The following is a 22,463-nucleotide window of genomic DNA, read 5'->3' as shown; positions in this document are numbered from 1 at the left end:
TTTATATTATATAGCATCATAAAGTTTTTGATTCTATGTATTTCAATATAATCAAAAAAACCTTCTACTGTAAAATTTGTGTTTTATCGCTTACGATAATTTGGCGCTAAGTGCTCGATAAAATGTCATAAAAATTCGGAGCTTCAATGTGTCAATATCGGAACAAATATTTTTAACCCGAATTTTGACCACAATTTTTTTCTCGAAAATTATTTTTCACCAAAATTTTTTTTAATAAATGGAATATAATAATTTTTAATTGGTTTTTTTAATTGGAATTTTTTTTAATATTTTACGTTGGTCTAAAAATTGAAATGTCAAATAAAATATGAAACTTTTAAACGTTATTTCATAATTTGGCTTCTAGATGATGGAAAACAAATTTATACCTTGCGAGTATGAAAAATTTCAAAATAAGGTCCAGCCTAGTTTGCACTCTCTGAAAATCTACTTACTAAGTTCAATTGATACAAGAATGTTTGAGGATTCTATTGACACAAGAATTGAGGAAGTGAAGAAGCAGTGACTGTTACTGGAACTTGATATCGCGATAACAGATTTCTGTCTGTCTAAATTGGATGATCAGAGATAGTGTGTTCTATACAATGCAATTCTTGCGTAAATTTTGGGACATCTTTTATTTATAGTGCAGTTCAAGTAAAATGTATGGAAAATTTAACACAATCTTCCACCTTTTGATTGGTCATATTTGGCACCCTGAATTCAAACTCTACTACCAGTAATTTAGATCAGTGATTGGCGCTCATAGCCCTATATGGTCGTTTATTTATCTGCCAGATAACAAAAGAGTAAGAAATAGCATAATCTATGTTCTCTTTATACGGACTCTTTAAGCTGGTAAAGTAATATTTGAAGTTACAAACTTCAGCTACAACATGTAATATATATTTTAATATTATTGTATAGGGTACATACAAATTATTTGGAACAATTGAAATAAAAATAATTACAATATAAGAATGATAAAATACTAAATCTTTTAAGTATGTATAATAGACCAGCTCCAAAAAAATATTTCTAATTTTAATCTATAGTATCTAAAGTTATTGGCTCTAAATTTTGTCTTAACTAAATTAATATGCTAATGAATATTATTACATGTGCTGGCATATCAATATGAAGTTTGCGGGTTCAATGCCCACCAGAGAATGGGTGTATTTGCAGACAAGCACAAAGCTTCGCAGTTTGTGTTTGTTTAATTATAAAGAAATTAGGCTTATCCATAATATATTTATATTTTAAAGACAGGTCTAATTTTCATCTGATTGACATAAGTGGTTATCAGTGTTGCCAGTTTAGCTTTTTGAGGCTAAATTTAGCCCTTCTATTTACTCTTTAGCCTCGAAATTTTGGTTTTAGCTTCGTGGCTTTTTTCTAGCCTTTTCTTAATTTCAAAATAGCCTTTTTAAATTTCGAGACTAAAGAGTAAATAAAAAGGCTAAATTTATATTTGTGAACCATTTTCATTTTAATTCATTACTGATTTTCATTTAGCTTTTCAACATACTCAAGAATTGTGCAGTATTAAAAGAACAAATAACAATTGCCAATATCAAGTGGTTCAAAATGAAATAGAGTATTTTATATCTGATAGCTTAAATGTCTAGCAAATTCTCTTTCAAGACAAAATTGTTATTACACATTATATTCATCATTATATAATGGACAAGAGCCCCACAAACTCTTGAAGGCTTGTGATACTCGATGGCGATCAATAGCCGTTAAACGTCTTGTGGATCTATGCTTCGAGTTAAAACCCATTTTGTTTTAATTTCGTCAAACCAGCAATTCTAAAAAGCCAAACTTTTAAGTAATTAATACACTGATTATAATTTGGCGTACCATCTTTTTTTAAAACCAGTATTGCACAAAGTACAAAAAGTAAATAAATCATTTGCTGTTTTCTGATTTAAAATTCAAGGAATTTGATCCATTATCGTCGCCAATTGAAAATTGTTTAATGTTTTTGACACATTTTTCATACTAGTTTGATGAATGAGAGATAAAATAAAGAACGTTTTAATTAGTGAAGATTATGACAAAAATAATACGATAAATTAAACTAATTGAGCAATTGCGACAAAGATTACCATATGAAAACTCTACGCAAAATCAATTTTTTTCCCGTTGATAATAAAGTAGTAAAACCAAAAAAAATATATTATGTCATATTGATAGTGAAAAATTAAAGTGCTAATAAAATTACGAAGCTTAAGGCTCAGGGGCAGAATATATTAAACTACAAATGGACAAATATAGAACCAACAATGTCCATTTTCTGACATGGTTAATCTAGTATTTAACTTTTTAGTACTTCCTTTAAGTAAAGCTGATGAATTTTATGAACATATTTTCTAATTATACCCTACACCACCATAGTGGGGAGGGTATTATGCGTTTGTGCAGATGTTTGTAACGTCCAAAAATATTAGTCTAGCACCAACCTTAAAGTATACCGATCGACTTAGAATCACTTTCTGAGTCGATTAAACGATGTCCGTCCGTCCGTCCGTCCGTCCGTCTGGTTGGCTGGCTGGCTGTCCATGTAAACCTTGTGCGCAAAGTACAGGTCGCAATTTTGAATATATTTCGATAAAATTTGGTACATATAATTTTTTCGGCCCAAGGACGAACCCTATTGAAACTGGCTGAAATCGGTCCATTATTTCATATAGCCCCCATACAAATGTCCTCCCGAAATTGGACTTTATCGGTCATAAATGTTTATTTATATATGTATCTACACAAATTTCGCTCCAAATAACTTTTATACATACGAAATTCATGTCACCAAATTTTATTACGATCGGTGCATAATTAGTCATAGCTCCCATATAAGACCCGCTTCCGAAAATCACTTTATCGTGCATAAATCGCTTAAAAATGTTGGTATACACACAAAATTCAACATAGTTAACTTTAATATAGACATAAATCACACGACCTAATTTCATGGTGATCGGTCCATAATTGGTCATAGCTCCCATATAAGGCCCACTTCCAAAAATCACTCAAAAATATAAATTATTGATATTTTAAAAGAAAAATATTTTTACTCATTTACTTGGTGTAGGGTATTATATGGTCGAGCTTGACCGACCATACTTTCTTACTTGTTTTTTATTTAAAAATAAATATAAACCAAAATTCTTAATTTATAATATTATAGCTTTTTTTTGGCTTTTTTTCTAAAGCGGTTTAGCTTTTTCTGGCCTTTTTTTGAAGCCAATATAGCTTCTTTTTTCGCCAGCCCCTGGCAACACTGGTGGTTATATACATATGTAAAACTACAAGCATATGTATGCAAACATGTAATTTATTACCAACATTTATTATGCATCGTATTACACCCAGAAGTTTGTAATTAACCCTTTTTATTGACAAGGTATTTTACCTTTTTTATATTTATAGGCAAATATACAAGTATAGTTTGATGTATGTTATTTGATTTCGAAGTAACATAGAAACTACATGCATGCGTATGTACTTGAAGGTTTTATTTTTAAAAAGATTAATTGTTATTTTATCTAATTGCCAGAATAATGCATTAACTTTGATTTTGTTCATTAATTTTCCAAATGTCTCTCTCTACATAAGTAGTTTTCTATATATTACAGAATGGAAAATTATGTACTTATGTTTATAGTTAATGATCCTACTGCTCCCAATATGCTCAGTATCATTTACTATATCAAGGCTATGGGCGCCCCGAGAGATTAAGCGATAGTGTGCTGGGCTATCAATCTGAGGGTTGCGGGTTCGATTCCCGCCAGCGACTCTGGGTGTATCTGCAGACAAGCAAAAAGTTTCTAAGTTTGTGTTTGTTATTTAAAATAAAATATTCTGTTTTATAAATATAAAGTAAAGCTCTCTAGTAGTAGTCTTGTAAGGTTTCTTTTCTACTTGGTCCTCTATACCCGAGATTATAAATAAAAGTAATATTCGATTAAAATAAGCTTCATAATTTTTTATTTATTTTAACTATATTCAATTTGATTATAATACATATTCTTAAACTTTCTTTTCCTTACTTACATTATTGTTATCTCTTAGTTTTAATTTCCACAAAAAATCTATAAAAATCTTAACAATAACTAAAGCCAAACAAATTATTAAAGCAAATAAAAACAGCATTGCAATAATTACATCTATACTGTAAAATTGCCACCACAACAAACTCTGTCCCATATTACGCAAATGGGAGGCACCATTATGACGCAAAACATATTCAATCCAATAGACCGCTCTCTCCATGGGAGTGTTTTGTTGATCGCGAAATCTATGCGATAATGTTTTGGCAATATTTGCATAATGGGGAGATCTTAGGACTTCATTGAAAGCTTTAAACAGAACTCTCTCTGAGATGGTGTGTAATTTAATGGACAAACCATTGCCAACCTTTTTGGTGTAATCCACATAATCTTCCTGTTTTTCAGTAGAGGCCACTCCCAAAATCGGTAAACCATGGTAAACACTTTCTATTATACTTAGAAAATCACCACAAGTTATATATAGTTTTAGATTGGGGTGCGTTAGAATTGAGGCTTCGTTAAAGTTGGCACTTATAAACACATTTGAAGACATGCTTTGGATTTTCTGAGAAGTTTTCCATAATATTATTTCAGGCATAGCCTTAAATTGTTGCAGAAATATGTCTACCGTGTATGGAGTCATAGCTACATCTAGAGACATAAGTATAGCTCCATGGTGGGCACTATCGAGTAATCGTTTGATGTTAGGTGTTATAGGATCTGGGTTTGTTACGATATTTAAGCCAGCCACTTCAATCATATTGGGCACATAAGGCCTTGGTGTTGTCAGAGAAAAGTGATCATTCAATAGCACCAAAGAGAAATTCTTTTGAGCTTCTTCAAATGTTAGTTGAGCATTGGGATAGTAAAACTTATAGATTTGTTTTTGTACCGGCATATATTTATAGTAGTAATGCGTCAATTCCACAAAATACAATATTACATTTAAAAATCTTTGCCAAAAGTCCATTTCACGTAGAGGTAAAATCATGTTTGGTATATACGACAATGGGCTTATATTACCCACCAATTCATCAATCGAAACCATGGTACCAGCATTAGATATTCCCACCATTGGGGCCTTCAAATATTCCGATAAACCAAAAAATGATTCCGAAAAAAATACCTGCAACAAAATCAAATCAATTTTCTCGTTATCAAGTATTTGGCGTACGGTAGCATCATTTTGAATATTTATGCATATTTGGAAAGCACGATTGTAAATTTCATCCACCATTTCATAGTAATTTGCCTCAATGTTTTCCGATGTAAAATTCTGGAAATCTGTTAGAAAAAAACTTTAAATCTATTTTATGGAAGAGGATAACTATAACTCACCATTGAATAAATTTGTATTTTTTTCAACCACAACATCACGAAAATTCGTTATATTTTCTTTTTGGGGAAAATTTGTTATTGAAGTTATTTGATGACCCCGTCTAGCCAATTCTTTGAGTAGCGGTTCTATAAAGGCATATTGTGAATGCATGGGTACTCCAAATACTGATAATATGTGCGCCGCATTTAATGCACTGGGAAATATACACAATACTGTAATTAAATATTTGAAATGCATTTCTTTATTCTTAAAACTCGTTTACATTTGTACTTAAAAGACCTTACTGCTTTGCCTATTTGTTGACAACTAAACAATTATTTTACAGTCCACCCCTATCATTTCATTATCTCATAATTAATAAACAATTTTGATAGTGTTTGTATGTTCAACATAGGGTTCCCGTGCTTTCTCAGATTTTTCCCTTCCCAGGAAGAAATTTATAAATTTTTCATTCCCTGGAAATTTTTATACCCTTCACCTTCGTGAGAAGGGTAATTTCTACGTTTTTCATTTCCGACCCTATAAAGTATATATATTCTGGATACTTATAGATAAAGGAGTCGATTCAGCCATGTCCGTCTGTCTGTATATATGTATGTCTGTCTGTTCAAATCAATTTTCTGAAGACCCCAGATATCTTCGGGATCCAGATCATCAATAATTCTGTCAGACATGCTTTCGAAAAGTTTCCTATTTAAAATCAGCAAAATCGGTCCACAAATGGCTGAGATATGAGGAAAAAACCAGGACAACCTCGATGTTTTACCTATTTTTGACCTATATCTGGATTACTAAGTCATTAATATATACAATATGGATATCTAATGATATAAATTCCAAAGACCTTTGCAATAATGTATATAAAACCATAGTAAGTTGGACCTACAATGGGTCAAAATAGGAAAAATATTTTATAACCCGAATTTTTTTTCACCAAAAGTTTTTTTTTTCGCTAAATATTAAAAAAAAAGTGAAAAAACAAAAAACATATTTTTTTAAATTTAAAAAAAAACAATTCGAAACATTTTTTTTTCCAAAAAATTAAAAAAACTGCAAAAAAAAAATTGTTTACCTAAAAATATTTAAAATTTTTATTTTGAAGTATAATTTGATATATAAGATTCGGCACAGCCAAATATAGCTCTCTTACTTGTTAATACTAAATTAGACCAAAACCCAGTTACGGTTTTTTTTCGGATAAGTAATTTTCATCAGAGTTGGGAAAGGAGTATAAAACGGTATTTTCATAATGGTAGTTTAAATATGTTTAAAATCAATTCCGTAATGTAATGTTAGGAACCTTAATCACTTCTTTAAGAACTTTAAATTTCAATTTGATTCTTTATTTATGAAAATTATATTTTTTTTATATTATTTGCCAATGTCTGTCGGTTGCTGGAAACGAAATTATGGATTCGATTAGCAACAAATTTGGTCATCAGAACGAAAACGTATAAAGAAGTTTTCGGAAATTCCCGACAAAAATGTTCCTAAAATTTCTGAAAAATTATTGCTGGGAAAATATTCACACGTAGGAACCCTATTTCACCACCTAAAGATAAGCCAATTTTTTGTTGCAATAATTAAAAAAACACATTTTAAAAAGATTAGGATAGAAGGGGGACAATTCGCCATAGGGACACATCTGCCAAATACTTAAATTTAATTTGAAAGCAGAATAATCGATTTTTTTTACATTACCAACTTTTGTTTTCATTTAACGAAAATATTACTCAATAACTCCCACTATGGGCATCCTTTTATATATTATTAGCTGAACTAGGTAAACAAAATTAATTTTTTTTCCAAAATATTTTTTTTTCATATTTTGGAAAAAAAAATTTTCGGTTTTTTTTTAAATTTAATTTTTTTTTTTAATTTTTTTTTAATCTTTAGCAAAAGAAAAGTTTTGGTGAAAAAAAAATCAGATTAAAAAATATTTTTTCCGATTTTGACCCATTGTAGGTCCAACTTACTACGGTCTTATATACGTCATTGCAAAGGTCTTTGAAATATCTATCATTAGATATCCATATTGTCTATATTAATGACTTAGTAATCCAGATATAAGTAAACAAATAGGTCAAAAATCGAGGTTGTCCTGGTTTTTTTCTTATACAGTGACGGACATTACAATATAATCACTACCAATATTTCATTTAAAACCAGGAGCAATCATAAGGATTGGTGTGGGCCAGAAAATATAAAAAAGTGGCAAAATGTGTAGTGGACGGACGAAACGACCATTAATTTAATTGGTAGTGATGATAAGACATGGGTTAGACGTTCAAAAAATGGCAAAAACCAAAAACGTTTAAACATGGTTGGGGAAATATTATTTTATGGGGATGCTTTTCTTGGTATTGCGTTGGTCCAATTTATTGGATTAAAGAAAATATGGATAAGCACTTGTATGTAAATAACCGTCTCAATAACCAGACTTAAATCCTATGGAAAATAGTAAAAGACAAACTCGGACCTGAAAAAACTGAAAACAAGGAAGAACTTTGGCAGAAAATTCAGGAAATATGGTATGCAATTTCCCGATCTACATGCGAAAGTTTGTTAAATTCAATCCCCAAAAGATTTGATGCTGTTATTAGAAATAATTGATATGCAACAAAATATTAAGAAAACAACGAATTCTTATGATGATTTTTTATTTTTAATCATTTTAAGACTGATTCTATTTGAATGTCACATATTCTATTTAGTCTTTTAGATTTGACATCGTTTTTAACATAAGAATGTGTTATTTTTTTTTTTTTTATTTTCTTTTTTTCTTTTTATTGTTTATGTTATGAGCATTAATATATAATGAACAAATTTTAAATTTTGAAATGAAATTTTGTAGTTTTACCGCTTTAATCGAATTCATATGTAGTGATTCTATTGTATTGTCCGTAACTGTATGTCAGCCATTTGTGGACCGATTTTGTCGATTTTAAATTCCAACCGAGCCGGAAGACTTTATATTGATGTATGTATGATGTATGTATGTATTGAGTTATTTGTGAGCTACGGAAAGTTGATTTGAACATACTGGCGGACATGGCTATATCCACTTCGCTTTATATAATGATCCAGAAAATACATACTTTGTGCGGTCGATGAAAAATGTAGAAATTACAAACGGAATGACAAACTTATATATACATATATGAGGAGCCGCAGAACAAAAGGTACTTTTTATGAAAGTTTAAAAATTTTGGGAAATAGATTTTTTCTATAAGATTTCAACCCAAATATTATAAAAATACCAAAAAATCAAATAGAAAAAGTACTTTTTGTTCTGCGGCTCCTCATATATAGGTGAAGGGTATAATGAGACATGAAATGGATGTAATATATTAAGAACTTAAAATTACCGAGTTTTACAAGTTAATTTAAAATTAACTTCATATATTTCATTTATTTTAACTATATTAATTTTCATTATAATACACATTTTTACAATTTCTTTTCCTTATTTACATTTTTGTTATTTCTTAGTTTTAATTTCCACAAAAAATCTATAAATATCTTAACAATAACTAAAGCCAAACAAATTATTAAAGCAAATAAAAACAGCATTGCAATAATTACATCTATACTGTAAAATTGCCACCACAACAAATTCTGTCCCATATTACGCAAATGGGCGGCACCATTATGACGCAAAACATATTCAATCCAATAGACCGCTCTCTCCATGGGAGTGTTTTGTTGATCGCGAAATCTATGCGATAATGTTTTGGCACTATTGGAATAATGGGGAGATCTTAGGACTTCATTGAAAGCTTTAGATAGAACTCTCTCTGAGATGGTGTGTAATTTAATGGACAAACCATTGCCAACCTTTTTGGTGTAATCCACATAATCTTCCTGTTTTTCAGTAGAGGCCACTCCCAAAATCGGAAAACCATGGTAAACACTTTCTATTATACTTAGAAAATTACCAGGAGTTATATATAGTTTAATATTGGGGTGCGTTAGAATCGAGGCTTCGTTAAAGTTTGCACTTACAAACACATTTGAAGACATGCTTTGGATTTTCTGAGAAGTCTTCCATAATATTATTTCCGGCATAGTCTTAAATTGTTTCAAAAATACGTTTATTATGTTGGGAGTCATAATAACATCGAGGGACATAAGTATAGCTCCATGGTGGGCTCTGTCGAGTAATCGTTTGATGGTAGGTGTTATGGGATCTGGGTTTGTTACGATATTTAAGCCAGCCACTTCAATCATATTGGGCACATAAGGCCTTGGTGTTGTCAGAGAAAAGTGATCATTCAATAGCACCAAAGAGAAATTCTTTTGAGCTTCTTCAAATGTTAGTTGAGCATTGGGATAGTAAAAATTATAGATTTGTTTTTGTACCGGCATATATTTACAGTAGTAATGCGTCAATTCCACAAAATACAATATTACATTTAAAAGTCTTTGAAAAAAGTTCATTTCACGTAGGGTTAAAATTACGTGTGGTATATACGCAAAGGGCTTACATTACCCACCAATTCATCAATGGTAAGCGTGGCTCCTAAAGTGGAAACACCCACAATTGGAGCTTTCAGATATTCCGATAAACCAAAAAATGATTCCGAATAGAATACCTCCATAATAATCAAATCAATATTCTCGATATCAAGTATTTGACGTACGGTAGCATCAGTTTGAATATTTATGCATATTTGGAAAGCACGATTGTAAAATTCATCAACCATTTCATAGTGATTTGTTTCAATATTTTCCAAGGTAAAATTCTGGAAATCTTTTTGAAAAAAAATTCAGATTTATTTATGGAAAAAAAGATTATCTAAATTGTAACTCACCATTGAATAAATTTATATTTTTTTCAACCACAACATCACGAAAATTCGTTACATTTTCTTTTTGTGGAAAATTTGTTATTGAAGTTATTTGATGACCCCGTCTAGCCAATTCTTTGAGTAGCGGTTCTATAAAGGCATATTGTGAATGCATGGGCATTCCAAATACCGATAATATGTGCGCCGCATTTAATGTACTGGGAAATATACACAATACTATAATTAAATATTTGAAATTCATTTATTTATTTTTAAAACTTTTCTACATTTGTACTCAAAAGACCTTATTGCTTTGCCTATTTGTTGAACACTAAATAATTGTGTTACAGTTCACCCCTATCATTTCATTATCTTATAATTAATAAACAATTTTGATAATGTTTATATGTTCGATTAGGGTTCCTAATTTCGCATTTTTCATTCCCGGGAATTTTTATACCCTACAACACCATAGTAGGGAGGGTATATTGTGCAGATGTTTGTAAAGCCCAAATATATTAGTCTAACACCCACTTTAAAGTATATCGACATAGAATCAATGTCTGAGTCGATTAAACTATGTCCGTCCATCTTGCTTGATTATTCCAACTATAATGCTTATTTGCCAATGGCCTATCTATTGCTGGAACCCCAAAAAATCTATTGAAAGCATTCGATTAGCAACAAATTTGGTCATTAGAACGAATCTGAATATTGTAACTTTAGAAGGAAAACGTATAAACAAATTTTCAAAAATTCCCAACAAAAATCTTCCTAAAAAATTATTCCAGGGAAAATATTCCCGCATAGGAACCCTAATTCGCCACCTAAAGATAAGCCAACTAAATTTGTTAATGATTTTTTTGTTGTAAAACGTAAAAAGTTACGTTTTAAACAGATTAGGGTAAAAGGGGGACAAATGCCAATTTCGATGAACTTGAAAACAGAGTAGTCTGTTGAAATCAAGTTTCTGAAATCCCCAAATAACTATCACTGTTCTTCACTCAAAAACAACTTGGCAAATAACTGTGTCAATTTTGAACCGCTTTAAACCAATGAATGTTTGTTTTTCTCAGAAGAACACTGGCTTTAAAATTATTGTTGTTTAAAACGAAGATCTGAAAAACATTCGTAGTAGTTGAAAATATTAAAAGTGTGGGGTTTTATTCGAAAAATCTCTACATATTTAAGGGGTATTCATGTCAATTGAACCAACTTTTGAAATCGATTTCTTCCGATCGGGATGTTTCTATTAAATAGTAATGCAGGCCTATTTGATCAACAAAATCCTTCGAGAACTCTCTGAGTTAGGCGTCAAAATTTGAAATTTTGGCCAAGCAGGTGATTTTTCTTATCCATGTAACTTATTGCCTATTATTCTTAGCAAAATGTGTCCCAAATAGTATAGATAGCTCTTTCTTCAATCTTTCGAAAAAAAATACATAAAAAAAATTTAATATTTTTTTCCGAAATCAAAAACTTTTTTTTAAAATGGATCTTTTTTTTAATAAAAGCATATAAATTTTCCTTGAAGACTTATTTGGTCGCTTAATGGGATACGAGTGGGTTATCTATCAAAATAAATATTTTTTAACTAAAAACATAACATTTTTGTCATTTTTTTTTTGTAGCTCAAAAGAAAGCTTCGGTCCATTCCTTTAAGAGGTTTTTGGTTGCTTAGTGGGATGCGAGTGCGATATATATCAAAATAAATTGTTTTAACTTAAGATTTTTTATTCAATAAATTTAAAAAAAAATTTCGAAAAGACTTTTTTAAAATAAATTAAAAAACAATTTTAAAATAAAAAAAAAATAAAAAAATTTGATACACACAAATTTTAAATTATGCGTACCTAAAATATTTAGGCAAAAAATATTTAAAAATTTTATTTTAAAGTATAATTTGGTGAAGGGTATATAAGATTCGTTACAGCCGAATATAGCTGTTTTTAATTTTTTTCGAAGGATTGAAAAAATAGCTATCTAAACTATTTGGGACTCAATTTGCTACAACCTACACTAGGTGATTTGCCAAGTTATTGCAAGAAATTTAGTTTTGTAGCACAGTGTTATTGGTACATCAATATATCCGCTATCGTCCACCTTAGCTTGCAATTTAAAATCTCGGCCAACAATTGTCTGAGTTGTATTGTAAGCAAAAAACAGAGGCTACCTCCATTTTTTCACCAACAATTATTTTCATTAAATATTTGGTTTCATAAAAATTTTGTTCCATCAATTTTTGTTTTCACCAAATTTTGTTTTTGTACAAAAAATTTTTTTAGCTTAAAGTAAACTTTGGTGAAGGGAATGTAAGATTCGGCACAATCGAATACAGCACTCTGACTTGTGTTTAAGATTGTTTAAAGATTTGAAGTATTAAATAAATAATATTTGGTTATATATTAATAATTTGTTGGCGCATTTGCCGCATGGTTGTGGCGCACAGTGGCTCTGGTTAATTTTCATCGACCAAAACTCTGTAACTTTTGAACCGATTGAGATATTTTAGACATTTTTTCTTTGATGGACAAACATTGAAATCGTTTCAGCAATTGTTGAGAAATTTAAAGCTAAAGTTGAACTTTTATTATCCCCTTCACCTTCGTGAGAAGGCTATATATATGTACGTTTGTCATTCCGTTTGTAATTTCTACATTTTCCATTTACGACCCTATAAAGTATATATATTCTGGATCCTTATAGATAGCGGAGTCGATTAAGCCATGTCCGTCTGTCTGCCTGTCCGTCTGTTGAAATCAATTTTCTGAAAGACCCCAGATAGATATCTTCGGGATCCAAATATTCAATAATTCTGTCAGACATGCTTTCGAGAAGTTTGCTATCGGTCCATAAATAACGGAAATATGAGCAAAAAACCGGGACAACCTCGATATTTGACCTATTTTTGATCTATATCTGGATTACTAAGTCATTAATATAGACAATATGAATATCTAATGATAGATATTTCAAAGTCCATTGCAACGATAGAGATAAGGCTATAGTAAGTTGGACCTACAATGGATCAAAATCGGGAAAAATATTTTTTAACCCGAATTTTTTTTCATCAAAAAATTCTTTTTGTCATACATTTTTTTCCCAAAAAAAAAAAAAATTAAAAACTAAAAAAAAAATTTAAAAAATTTTTTTTAAAAAATTTGGAAACAACTTTTTTTTAAACAAAATTAAAAAACAATTACAAAAAAAAAATAATTAAATTTTGTTTACCTAAAAATATTTAAAAAAATTTATTTTAAAGTATAATTTGGTGAAAGGTATATAAGATTCGGCACAACCGAATATAGCTCTCTTACTTGTTTTTTATAGCATTTAGTATGAAAATGCGGATTTTTGTTATATGCTGATAAAAGGAAGTAAGAAAGTATGTTCGGTCTAGCCCTACCATATAATACCCTACACTATAATTTATTTTCGTGAATGATTTTCTGAAGAGGGCATTATATGGAAGCTATTATTAATTATGGGCCGATCATCATAAAATTAGGTGAGATGAGTACAGTATATATAAGTCTTGCAAGGTATCTTCTCTACTGGCCCTCTATGACCGAAGTATGTTTTCGAGCTCTTCTAATCATAAAACCTTCAGTATAAATAGAAGTGATATCCGATTAAAATAAACTTCATATATTTAATTTATTTCAACTATATTACTTTTCATTACAATACACTTTCTTACAATTTCTTTTCCTTTTTTATATTATTGTTATTTCTTAGTTTTAATTTCCACAAAAAATCTATAAAAATCTTAACAATAACTAAAGCCAAACAAATTATTAAAGCAAATAAAAACAGCATTGCAATAATTACATCTATACTGTAAAATTGCCACCACAACAAACTCTGTCCCATATTACGCAAATGAGCGGCACCATTATGACGCAAAACATATTCAATCCAATAGACCGCTCTCTCCATGGGAGTGTTTTGTTGATCGCGAAATATATGCGATAATGTTTTGGCAATATTGGCATAATGGGGAGATCTTAGCAGTTCGTCGAAAGCTTTAGATAGAAGTCTCTCTGATATGGTGTCTAATTTAATGGACAAACCATTGCCAACCTTTTTGGTGTAATCCACATAATCTTCCTGTTTTTCAGTAGAGGCCACTCCCAAAATCGGTAAACCATGGTAAACACTTTCTATAATACTTAGAAAATTACCAGAAGTTATATATAGTTGTACATAGGGGTGAGCTAGAATCGAAGCTTCGTTAAAGTTGGCACTTACAAACACATTTGAAGACATGCTATGGATTTTCTGAGAAGTTTTCCATAATATTATTTCAGGCATAGACTTAAATTGTTTCAAAAATACGTTTAGTATGTAGGGAGTCATAACAACATCAAGGGACATAAGTATAGCTCCATGGTGGGCACTATCGAGTAATCGTTTGATGGTAGGTGTTATGGGATCTGGGTTTGTTACAATATTTAAGCCAGCCACTTCAATCATATTGGGCACATAAGGCCTTGGCGTTGTCAGAGAAAAGTGATCATTCAATAGCACTAAAGAGAAATTCCTTTGAGCCTCTTCAAATGTTAGTTGAGCATTGGGATAGTAAAAATTGTAGATTTGTTTTTGTACCGGCATATATTTATAGTAGTAGTGCGTCAATTCCACAAAATACAATATTACATTTAAAAGTCTTTGAAAAAAGTTCATTTCACGTAGAGGTAGAATCATATTTGGTATATACGACAAAGGGCTAATATTACCCACCAATTCATCAATAGTAAGCATGGTACCGATAGTGGATACACCCACCATTGGAGCTTTCAGATATTCCGATAAACCAAAAAATGATTCCGAAAAGAATATCTCCATAAGAATCAAATCAATTTTTTCGTTATCGAGTATTTGGCGTACGGTAGCATCAGTTTGAATATTTATGCATATTTGGAAAGCACGATTGTAAAGTTCATCAACCATTTCATAGTGATTTGGTTCAATATTTTCCAAGGTAAAATTCTGAAAATCTGTTTGAAAAAAAACTTTAGATTTATTTATGGAAAAGTAGATTATCTAAATTGTAACTCACCATTGAATAAATTTATATTTTTTTCAACCACAACATCACGAAAATTCGTTATATTTTCTTTTTGTGGAAAATTTGTTATTGACGTTATTTGATGACCTCGTCTAGCCAATTCTTTGAGTAGCGGTTCTATAAAGGCATATTGTGAAGGCCCGGGTGTTGCAAATAGTGATAATATATGCGCCGTATTTGATGCATGAGGCAATATGCTTAATACTATTAACAAATATTTAGAATGCATTTATTTTTGTTCTAATTTTGTAAATTGGTATTCAAACGATCTAACTGCTGAGACTATTTGTTGAGCACTAAAAACTTGTTCTACCGTCTACTGATATCATTTTCATTATCTTTATTAATTTATAAACAATTCCGATAGTGTTTCTATTATATTCGACATCTCGCAAAGATAAGCCGATTAAAATTGTTAATGATTTTTTTGTGTAAAAAGCAATGCTTGTCTATGGTAAATGTTTTGTATAAACAAATCGTATGGTCACAATGCAAAATGTAGATAACATGGAGTTGTTTTATATGTAAGGTAAGCATTTTGTAAATTTTGCAAAGAAATAGCTTATCACTCAAAATTTAAAAAAAAAAAAAAATATTTTTTTTTCTGAAAACTATGCCAGGAAGATGAAATATTTTTTGTATAAATAGTTATTTTTAGCTTCAAATATTAATTTAATATGAAAACTATTAAACGTTCATTAAAACTTGCAGATGCGCCACCATATAGATGTGAAAATGTACTGATTATAAATATACAACCATTGTTTATTACCTATTAACCACTGTCATATTTTTGTAAAGATAACTGCGTTAGCTACTTAAATAATTATAAAAAAATAATTAATTAATTAAATGTCGCACAGTGGTATAGAAAAACAAAATAGAGTTCCCTCTATTTGGACACCGTAACATTACGTTTGGTTCATCCCACAGCGTCAGTTCTGCTTACCAAAAGTGGCCCACTGCACACATTATATCACAACCACCACTAAAATAATTTTACATGCGCAAAGTGTTGTCGACTTTAAGTTTAGAGCTTGGACCTCATGTGCCCAACACGTGCGCGGCTAGGGGTCCCCAAAGTAGGACACCTCGGGTATGTGACATTTTAAAACGATCGTATTTCTTTGTTTGGGTTCCGATTTCAAAAATACTATAAAAATACACTATAAAAAACCTCGTCGTCACTATCAATTACACTATGCGACTAATAATAGGGCCAGTGATCGGAGGGGGTTCTGCCCACCGGGAAATGTTAGTAAAAAAAAGTTAAAAGTGTCCCGGCGTTTCGCTGGGTCAGGTCTAGGAATCGAGATATATCGATTTAAAATTAGTATGTATCGTATAGGCAAAATTGTATTTTGTTTTGCCTTTTTCATGCATTTTGACCAGTGTTGCCAGATTAGTATTTTTGAGGCTAAATTAAGCCTTTTTAGTTGCTCTTTAGCCTCGAAATTTTGGTTTTAGCTTCGTGGATTTTTTCTTGCTTTTTTCTAGCCTTTTTATACCCTACACCACCATAGTGGGGAGGGTATAATGGGTTTGTTCAGATGTTTGTAACGCCCAAAAATCTAACGCCCACCTTAAAGTATACCGATAGAATCACTTTCTGAGTCGAATAAACGATGTCCGTCCGTCTTGCTGGTCGGCTGGCTGTCCATGTAAACCTTGTGCGCAAAGTACAAGTCTCAATTTTGAAGATATTGTGATTAAATTTGGTACATACATTTTTTTTGCCCGAGAACGAAGCCTTTTTAAACTGGCTGAAATCTATTTATTATTTTACCTAACATCTATACAAATGTTCTCCCGAAATTGGACTTTATCGGTAGTAAATGGTTTATTTATATAGGTATTTACACAAATTTTGCTCCAAATAAGTTTTATATAAACTGAATTCATTTCATCTAATTTTATGATGATCTGTCCATAATTTGTCATATCTCCCATATAAGACCCGCTTCCAAAAATCACTTTAACGAGCATAAATCTCTTAAAAATACTGGTATAAACATAAAATTCAACAGAAATAACTTATTATCTTCAAGCTACGCTGTCTTGAAGATTTTCATCGAAACTTAGTGATTTCATCGATATACTCACCCCCTATATTCTCAATTACAGAAAGTCAATATAATAGATTTTTAAATCACTAGGCCCCCGTTTCCTGGCTGCTGGCGATTATAATGCTAAGCACACATTATGAGGATCACGACTGATTACCCCTAAAAGTCGTGTTTTGTTTGATACAATTTCTAAAATGGCCTACTGACCCACGAAAAATACCGGATGTTATTGATTTTAGCGTGATGAAAAATATCCCTAGAGAAATGATTCAAATTAAATCCTCGCTGGAACTACCTTCGGATCACTCACCCACTTTTGTTACTTTATTGAGCCCCCTAAAAATTGTATCCCCGACTGGTAATTTAGCGATGGCAGGCACAAGAATAAATTGGCTCAAATATAAAAAATACCTCAGTACACATTGCTCGGAAAACTTACCGCTAAGAACACCAGAAAACATTGATCACTTTCTTATCAATTTCGATAAAAATCTCAAACTGGCTACTCAACATGCTACCCAAACCCCCCGACAAATCAGATATAATAGAATTAATTCTGCAGATGTCGATGAAAAAAAGAAGAGTTCGAAGAGAAGCTTAAAGATTGTATAAAAAGACTTAAAAAGCTCTTGGAATTTCGAAAAATGGAATCATTGAATAAATATTTAGAAAGCCTGGACGCAACCCCGCAATCGGATTACTCATTATGGCGAGCAACAAAAAGTCTTAAAAGACCCGTTATATATAAGTCCCCCTTGCGAAATTCAAGTGGTGGTTGGGCAAGAAATGATACTGAAAAAGGGAATCTGTTTGTTAATCATTTAAAAAAAGTATTTACACCGAACACATCAAACGAAGCAATTGAGTTGCCACCTGTTGTACCCAATTTTGGAGCAGCCGTACCCCTACGTTTTGAGATTCGAGAGATCGAAAATGCTATTGTTGATTTAAACCTCAAGAAAGCGCCTGGTATGTACAAGATCAGCAACAAGATGCTTATGGAGCTACCCCGGATAGCAATAAAAATAATTCTTTTTATTTTTAATGCTATATTACGACTTGAATATTATCCTCCAGAATGGAAGGTTTCACTGGTTACCATGATATCCAAGCCGTGAAAAGATCACACAAAGGTGGAATCATACAGACCCATCAGCCTATTTTCTATTATATCAAAACTATTTGAGAAGATACTTATGAACAAGTTGTACCCGATGTTAATTGAAAACAATTATATTCCGAATCATCAATTTGGATTTAGAAGAAAACACACTACAATCAACAAACCCATAGACTTGTAATTATGGTGAGAAAAGCGTTTGAAGAAAAGAAATACTGATCCGCACTCTTCATCGACATCTCTCAAGCGTTTGATAAGGTATGGCATGCTGGATTAATATACAAATTGAGTCAAAATTTAACCGCAAACACACATAAACTGTTGGAAAGCTATTTAACTGGTCGAACATTTAAGGTTAAAGAGGGTAACTTTTTAAGTACTGCACAACCCATTGAAGCTGGAGTCCCCAAGGCAGTATCCTGGGACCTCTTTTATATTTGATATACATATTCGTCTGATATGCCAACTAACAATCGCACTCATTTGCTGATGATACTGCTCAAGAAGCGTGTCGTTACATACAAAATCACATATTTAAATTAGAAGAATGGAAAAAATGGAAACGTCATATAGATGACTCAAATGAAATTGAAATCAATTCAAATTAATTGGCTTATTGGCAGAAACTCTACGCTTAATTTAGATTGTAAACTTCTACTTTATAACATGATCATAAAACCGATATGGTGTTATCGGTTAACTTCCATATTTCCCAACTTAATTTCATGGCGATCGATCCATAATTGGTCATAGCTCCTATATAAGGCGCGCTTCCGAAAATCACTTTAACTAGCATAAACATTGATCCTGAGCCACTTTGCGTCTGTCCATATGTATGTTGAAATTAACTTTCCGTAGTCCCCGAATAATTTACATACATGGTTCATACATCAATATATCCGGTATAGAATCGGTTCGGTTGCTATTTAAAATCGAGCAAATAGACCCACAAATAGCTTAATACAATGGGACGAAATCGAGAAAAATTTTTTAACCCAAAAAAAAATTGTATTTTAAATTATAATTTGGTGAAGAGTACATAGGATTCGGCAAAACCTTACTTGTTTTGTTTAGTTATGTGTTAAAATTAAAATGAATTGCCTTATTGTACACTTCATCATGAGTGGCAAGGCTAATTTCCACACTTTTCATATGTGACCCAATAAAGTATATATATTCTGGATCGTCATAGATACCATAGTCAATATATCCATGTCTGTCAGTCCGTCTCTATATTTAAATTAACTTTAGATTAATTTAAAATTAACTTCATATACCTAATTTATTTTAACTATATTAATTTTCATTACAATACACATTCTTACAATTTCTTTTCCTTATTTACATTGTTTTTATCTCTTAGTTTTAATTTCCAAAGTAAATCCATTAAAATCTTAACAATAACTAAAGCCAAACATATTACTAAAGCAAATAAAAACAGTATTGCAATAATTACATCTATACTGTAAAATTGCCACCATAATAAATTCTTTCCCATGTTATGCAAATGGGCGGCACCATTATGACGCAAAACATATTCAATCCAATAGACCGCTCTCTCCATGGGAGTGTTTTGTTGATCGCGAAATCTATGCGATAATGTTTTGGCAATATTGGCATAATGGGGAGATCTTAGGACTTCATTGAAAGCTTTAGACAGAACTCTCTCTGAGATGGTGTTTAATTTAATGGACAAGCCATTGCCAACCTTTTTGGTGTAATCCACATAATCATCCTGTTTTTCGGTAGATGCCACTCCCAAAATCGGTAAACCATGGTAAACACTTTCTATAATACTTAGAAAATTACCAGGTGTTATATATAGTTTAATATTGGGGTGTGTTAGAATCGAGGCTTCGTTAAAGTTGGCACTTACAAACACATTTGAAGACATGCTATGGATTTTCTGAGAAGTTTTCCATAATATTATTTCAGGCATAGACTTAAATTGTTGCAAAAATATGTTTATCATGTGGGGAGACATAACAACGTCAAGGGACATAAGTATGGCTCCATGGTGGGCATTGTCGAGTATTCGTTTGATGCTAGGTGTTAGAGGATCTGGGTTTGTTACGATATTTAAGCCAGCCACTTCAATCATATTAGGCACATAAGGCCTTGGTGTTGACAGAGAAAAGTGATCATTCAACAGCACTAAAGATAAATTCTTTTGGGCTTCTTCAAATGTTAGTTTAGCATTGGGATAGTAAAAATTATAGATTTGTTTTTGTACCGGCAAATATTTATAGTAGTAATGCGTCAATTCCACAAAATACAATATTACATTTAAAAGTCTTTGGAAAAAGTTCATTTCACTTAGTGGTAAAATCATGTGTGGTATATATGACACAGGGCTTATATTACCCACCAATTCATCAATATTAAGCATGGTACCTATAGTGGATACACCCACCATTGGAGCCTTCAAATATTCCGATAGACCAAAAAATGATTCCGAAAAATATACTTCCATAATAATTAAATCAATTTTCTCGTTATCAAGTATTTGACGTACGGTAGCATCATTTTGTATGTTTATACATATTTGGAAAACTCGATTATAAATTTCATCCACCACTTCATAGTAATTTGTTTCAATATTTTCCAAGCTAAAATTCTGGAAATCTGTTTAAAAAAACTTTAGATTTATTTATTTAGAAGTAGATGATCTAAATGGTAACTCACCATTGAATAAATTTATATTTTTTTCAACCACAACATCACGAAAATTTGTTACATTTTCTTTTTGTGGAAAATTTGTTATTGAAGTTATTTGATGACCCCGACTAGCCAATTCTTTGAGTAGCGGTTCTATAAAGGCATATTGTGCACGTTCGGGCGTTCCAAATAATGATAATATATGCGCCGCATTTAATGCAGGCGGCAATATGCTTAATACTATTAACAAATATTTAGAATGCATTTATTTTTATTCAAGTTTCGTACATTTGTCTTCAAACGACCTAACTTCTAAGACAATTTGTTGAGCACTAACAAATTGATCTACAGTCTACCGCTATCGTTTTTATTATCTTTATTAATTTATAAACAATTCTGATAGTATACTTTATATTCGACATCTCCCCAAGATAAGCCGAATAATTTTTTTAATGATTTTGTTGTGTAAAAAGCAAAGTTTGCCTGTGGTAAATGTCTTAGATAAGCGAAATGTGAAGTTTATAAACAAATCGTATGGCCACTTGTATGTAAACAAATAGAAAATGTAAACAAAATATTGTTGCTTTATGGGTAAGGTAAGCATTTTGTTAATTTTGCAAAAAAAATCTTATCGGTCACTTTTTTTCAAAAACTTGTAATTATTTTTTTGATTTACAGTCCAAAAAAATAATCTACACATGCCAAGAAGATAGAATATTTTATATAAACAGTTATTTTTATCTCAGAGTACTAATTCAATATGAAAACTATTAAATATAGATTAAAAACCAGTAGATGCCCCACCATTCTGATTATAAATATTTTTGTAAAGTAGCTCTCCTACTTAAATAGTTAAATAATTAAAAAAATTAATTAGTTAATTATATACAAAATAGTATAATTAACAGAATTTTCGCAATCGATTGCTTTTCTGAAAATAGTTAAGCTCTCACAAATATCTTAGTTATATCGATATCCAAACCAAATTCAGCACAAATAAGTTTTATATAAGCCGAAATAGCACCACCAAATTTTGTTGCGATCGGTCCCACATTTCCATCGGGGCTGGGAAAATACTTTGGGGATAAACAGTTATCACATTAGAGTTTCGTCTTCGGTTTTAATCGAAACCGAAACCGAGGTTTTTCAAGACCTAAAACCGAAACCGACAATTATTCTTCGATTTTTATTTTTAATTTTTTTTAGTAGAAAAATTAAAAAATTATAAATGAAAAACAAACTTTTTCATCCAAAGATTCATCCAAGTATTTCCCTACAATTAAAATTCAAATGACTGTTTATTTGACCCGGTGTGCTTCGCTATCCCAATTAGAAGGAAGAAATAGTACTATTAAGCCTCCTTTTGT

The 22,463-nt window shown here is 31.1% G+C and overlaps 3 protein-coding genes and 1 pseudogene across 3 annotated transcripts; all 4 read right to left on the bottom strand.

Moving 5' to 3' along the window:
* Positions 1 to 4,032: 4,032 nt before the first annotated feature.
* Positions 4,033 to 5,684, bottom strand: LOC135961424 (UDP-glucosyltransferase 2-like). Its single transcript, XM_065512923.1, has 2 exons — positions 5,391 to 5,684; positions 4,033 to 5,336 (listed from the first exon to the last, which is right to left on the bottom strand). Exons 1-2 carry the CDS (start codon positions 5,626 to 5,628, stop codon positions 4,033 to 4,035), a joined length of 1,542 nt encoding a protein of 513 aa, XP_065368995.1. The 5' UTR covers positions 5,629 to 5,684.
* A 3,064-nt stretch (positions 5,685 to 8,748) lies between these two features.
* LOC135960552 (UDP-glucosyltransferase 2-like) lies at positions 8,749 to 10,499 on the bottom strand (annotated as a pseudogene).
* Positions 10,500 to 13,828: 3,329 nt separating this feature from the next.
* On the bottom strand, positions 13,829 to 15,537 carry LOC135960819 (UDP-glucosyltransferase 2-like). Its single transcript, XM_065512216.1, has 2 exons — positions 15,244 to 15,537; positions 13,829 to 15,181 (listed from the first exon to the last, which is right to left on the bottom strand). The coding sequence occupies exons 1-2, from the start codon at positions 15,479 to 15,481 to the stop codon at positions 13,878 to 13,880; spliced, it is 1,542 nt and encodes a 513-aa protein (XP_065368288.1). The 5' UTR covers positions 15,482 to 15,537; the 3' UTR covers positions 13,829 to 13,877.
* Positions 15,538 to 19,690: 4,153 nt separating this feature from the next.
* On the bottom strand, positions 19,691 to 21,414 carry LOC135960544 (UDP-glucosyltransferase 2-like). The gene is made up of 2 exons (XM_065511853.1): positions 21,124 to 21,414; positions 19,691 to 21,063 (listed from the first exon to the last, which is right to left on the bottom strand). The coding sequence occupies exons 1-2, from the start codon at positions 21,359 to 21,361 to the stop codon at positions 19,760 to 19,762; spliced, it is 1,542 nt and encodes a 513-aa protein (XP_065367925.1). The 5' UTR covers positions 21,362 to 21,414; the 3' UTR covers positions 19,691 to 19,759.
* Positions 21,415 to 22,463: the final 1,049 nt, after the last annotated feature.

The sequence above is a fragment of the Calliphora vicina genome, chromosome 5 (genome assembly GCF_958450345.1).
Source record: "Calliphora vicina chromosome 5, idCalVici1.1, whole genome shotgun sequence".
Taxonomy (NCBI): domain Eukaryota; kingdom Metazoa; phylum Arthropoda; class Insecta; order Diptera; family Calliphoridae; genus Calliphora; species Calliphora vicina.
The sequence above is the reverse complement of the archived record's forward strand: the minus strand, read 5'-3'. Positions and strand labels throughout refer to the sequence as shown.

What these genes read in the sequence shown, in the direction of transcription:
- LOC135961424 (XM_065512923.1), bottom strand. Translation starts at nt 5,628, where the DNA reads ATGCATTTCAAATATTTAATTACAGTATTGTGTATATTTCCCAGTGCA. An exon ending in AAATACAAATTTATTCAATG is followed by an intron (nt 5,337 to 5,390) that starts GTGAGTTATAGT and finishes TTTTTCTAACAG; the next exon opens with ATTTCCAGAATTTTACATCG.
- LOC135960819 (XM_065512216.1), bottom strand. Translation starts at nt 15,481, where the DNA reads ATGCATTCTAAATATTTGTTAATAGTATTAAGCATATTGCCTCATGCA. An exon ending in AAATATAAATTTATTCAATG is followed by an intron (nt 15,182 to 15,243) that starts GTGAGTTACAAT and finishes TTTTTCAAACAG; the next exon opens with ATTTTCAGAATTTTACCTTG.
- LOC135960544 (XM_065511853.1), bottom strand. Translation starts at nt 21,361, where the DNA reads ATGCATTCTAAATATTTGTTAATAGTATTAAGCATATTGCCGCCTGCA. An exon ending in AAATATAAATTTATTCAATG is followed by an intron (nt 21,064 to 21,123) that starts GTGAGTTACCAT and finishes TTTTTTAAACAG; the next exon opens with ATTTCCAGAATTTTAGCTTG.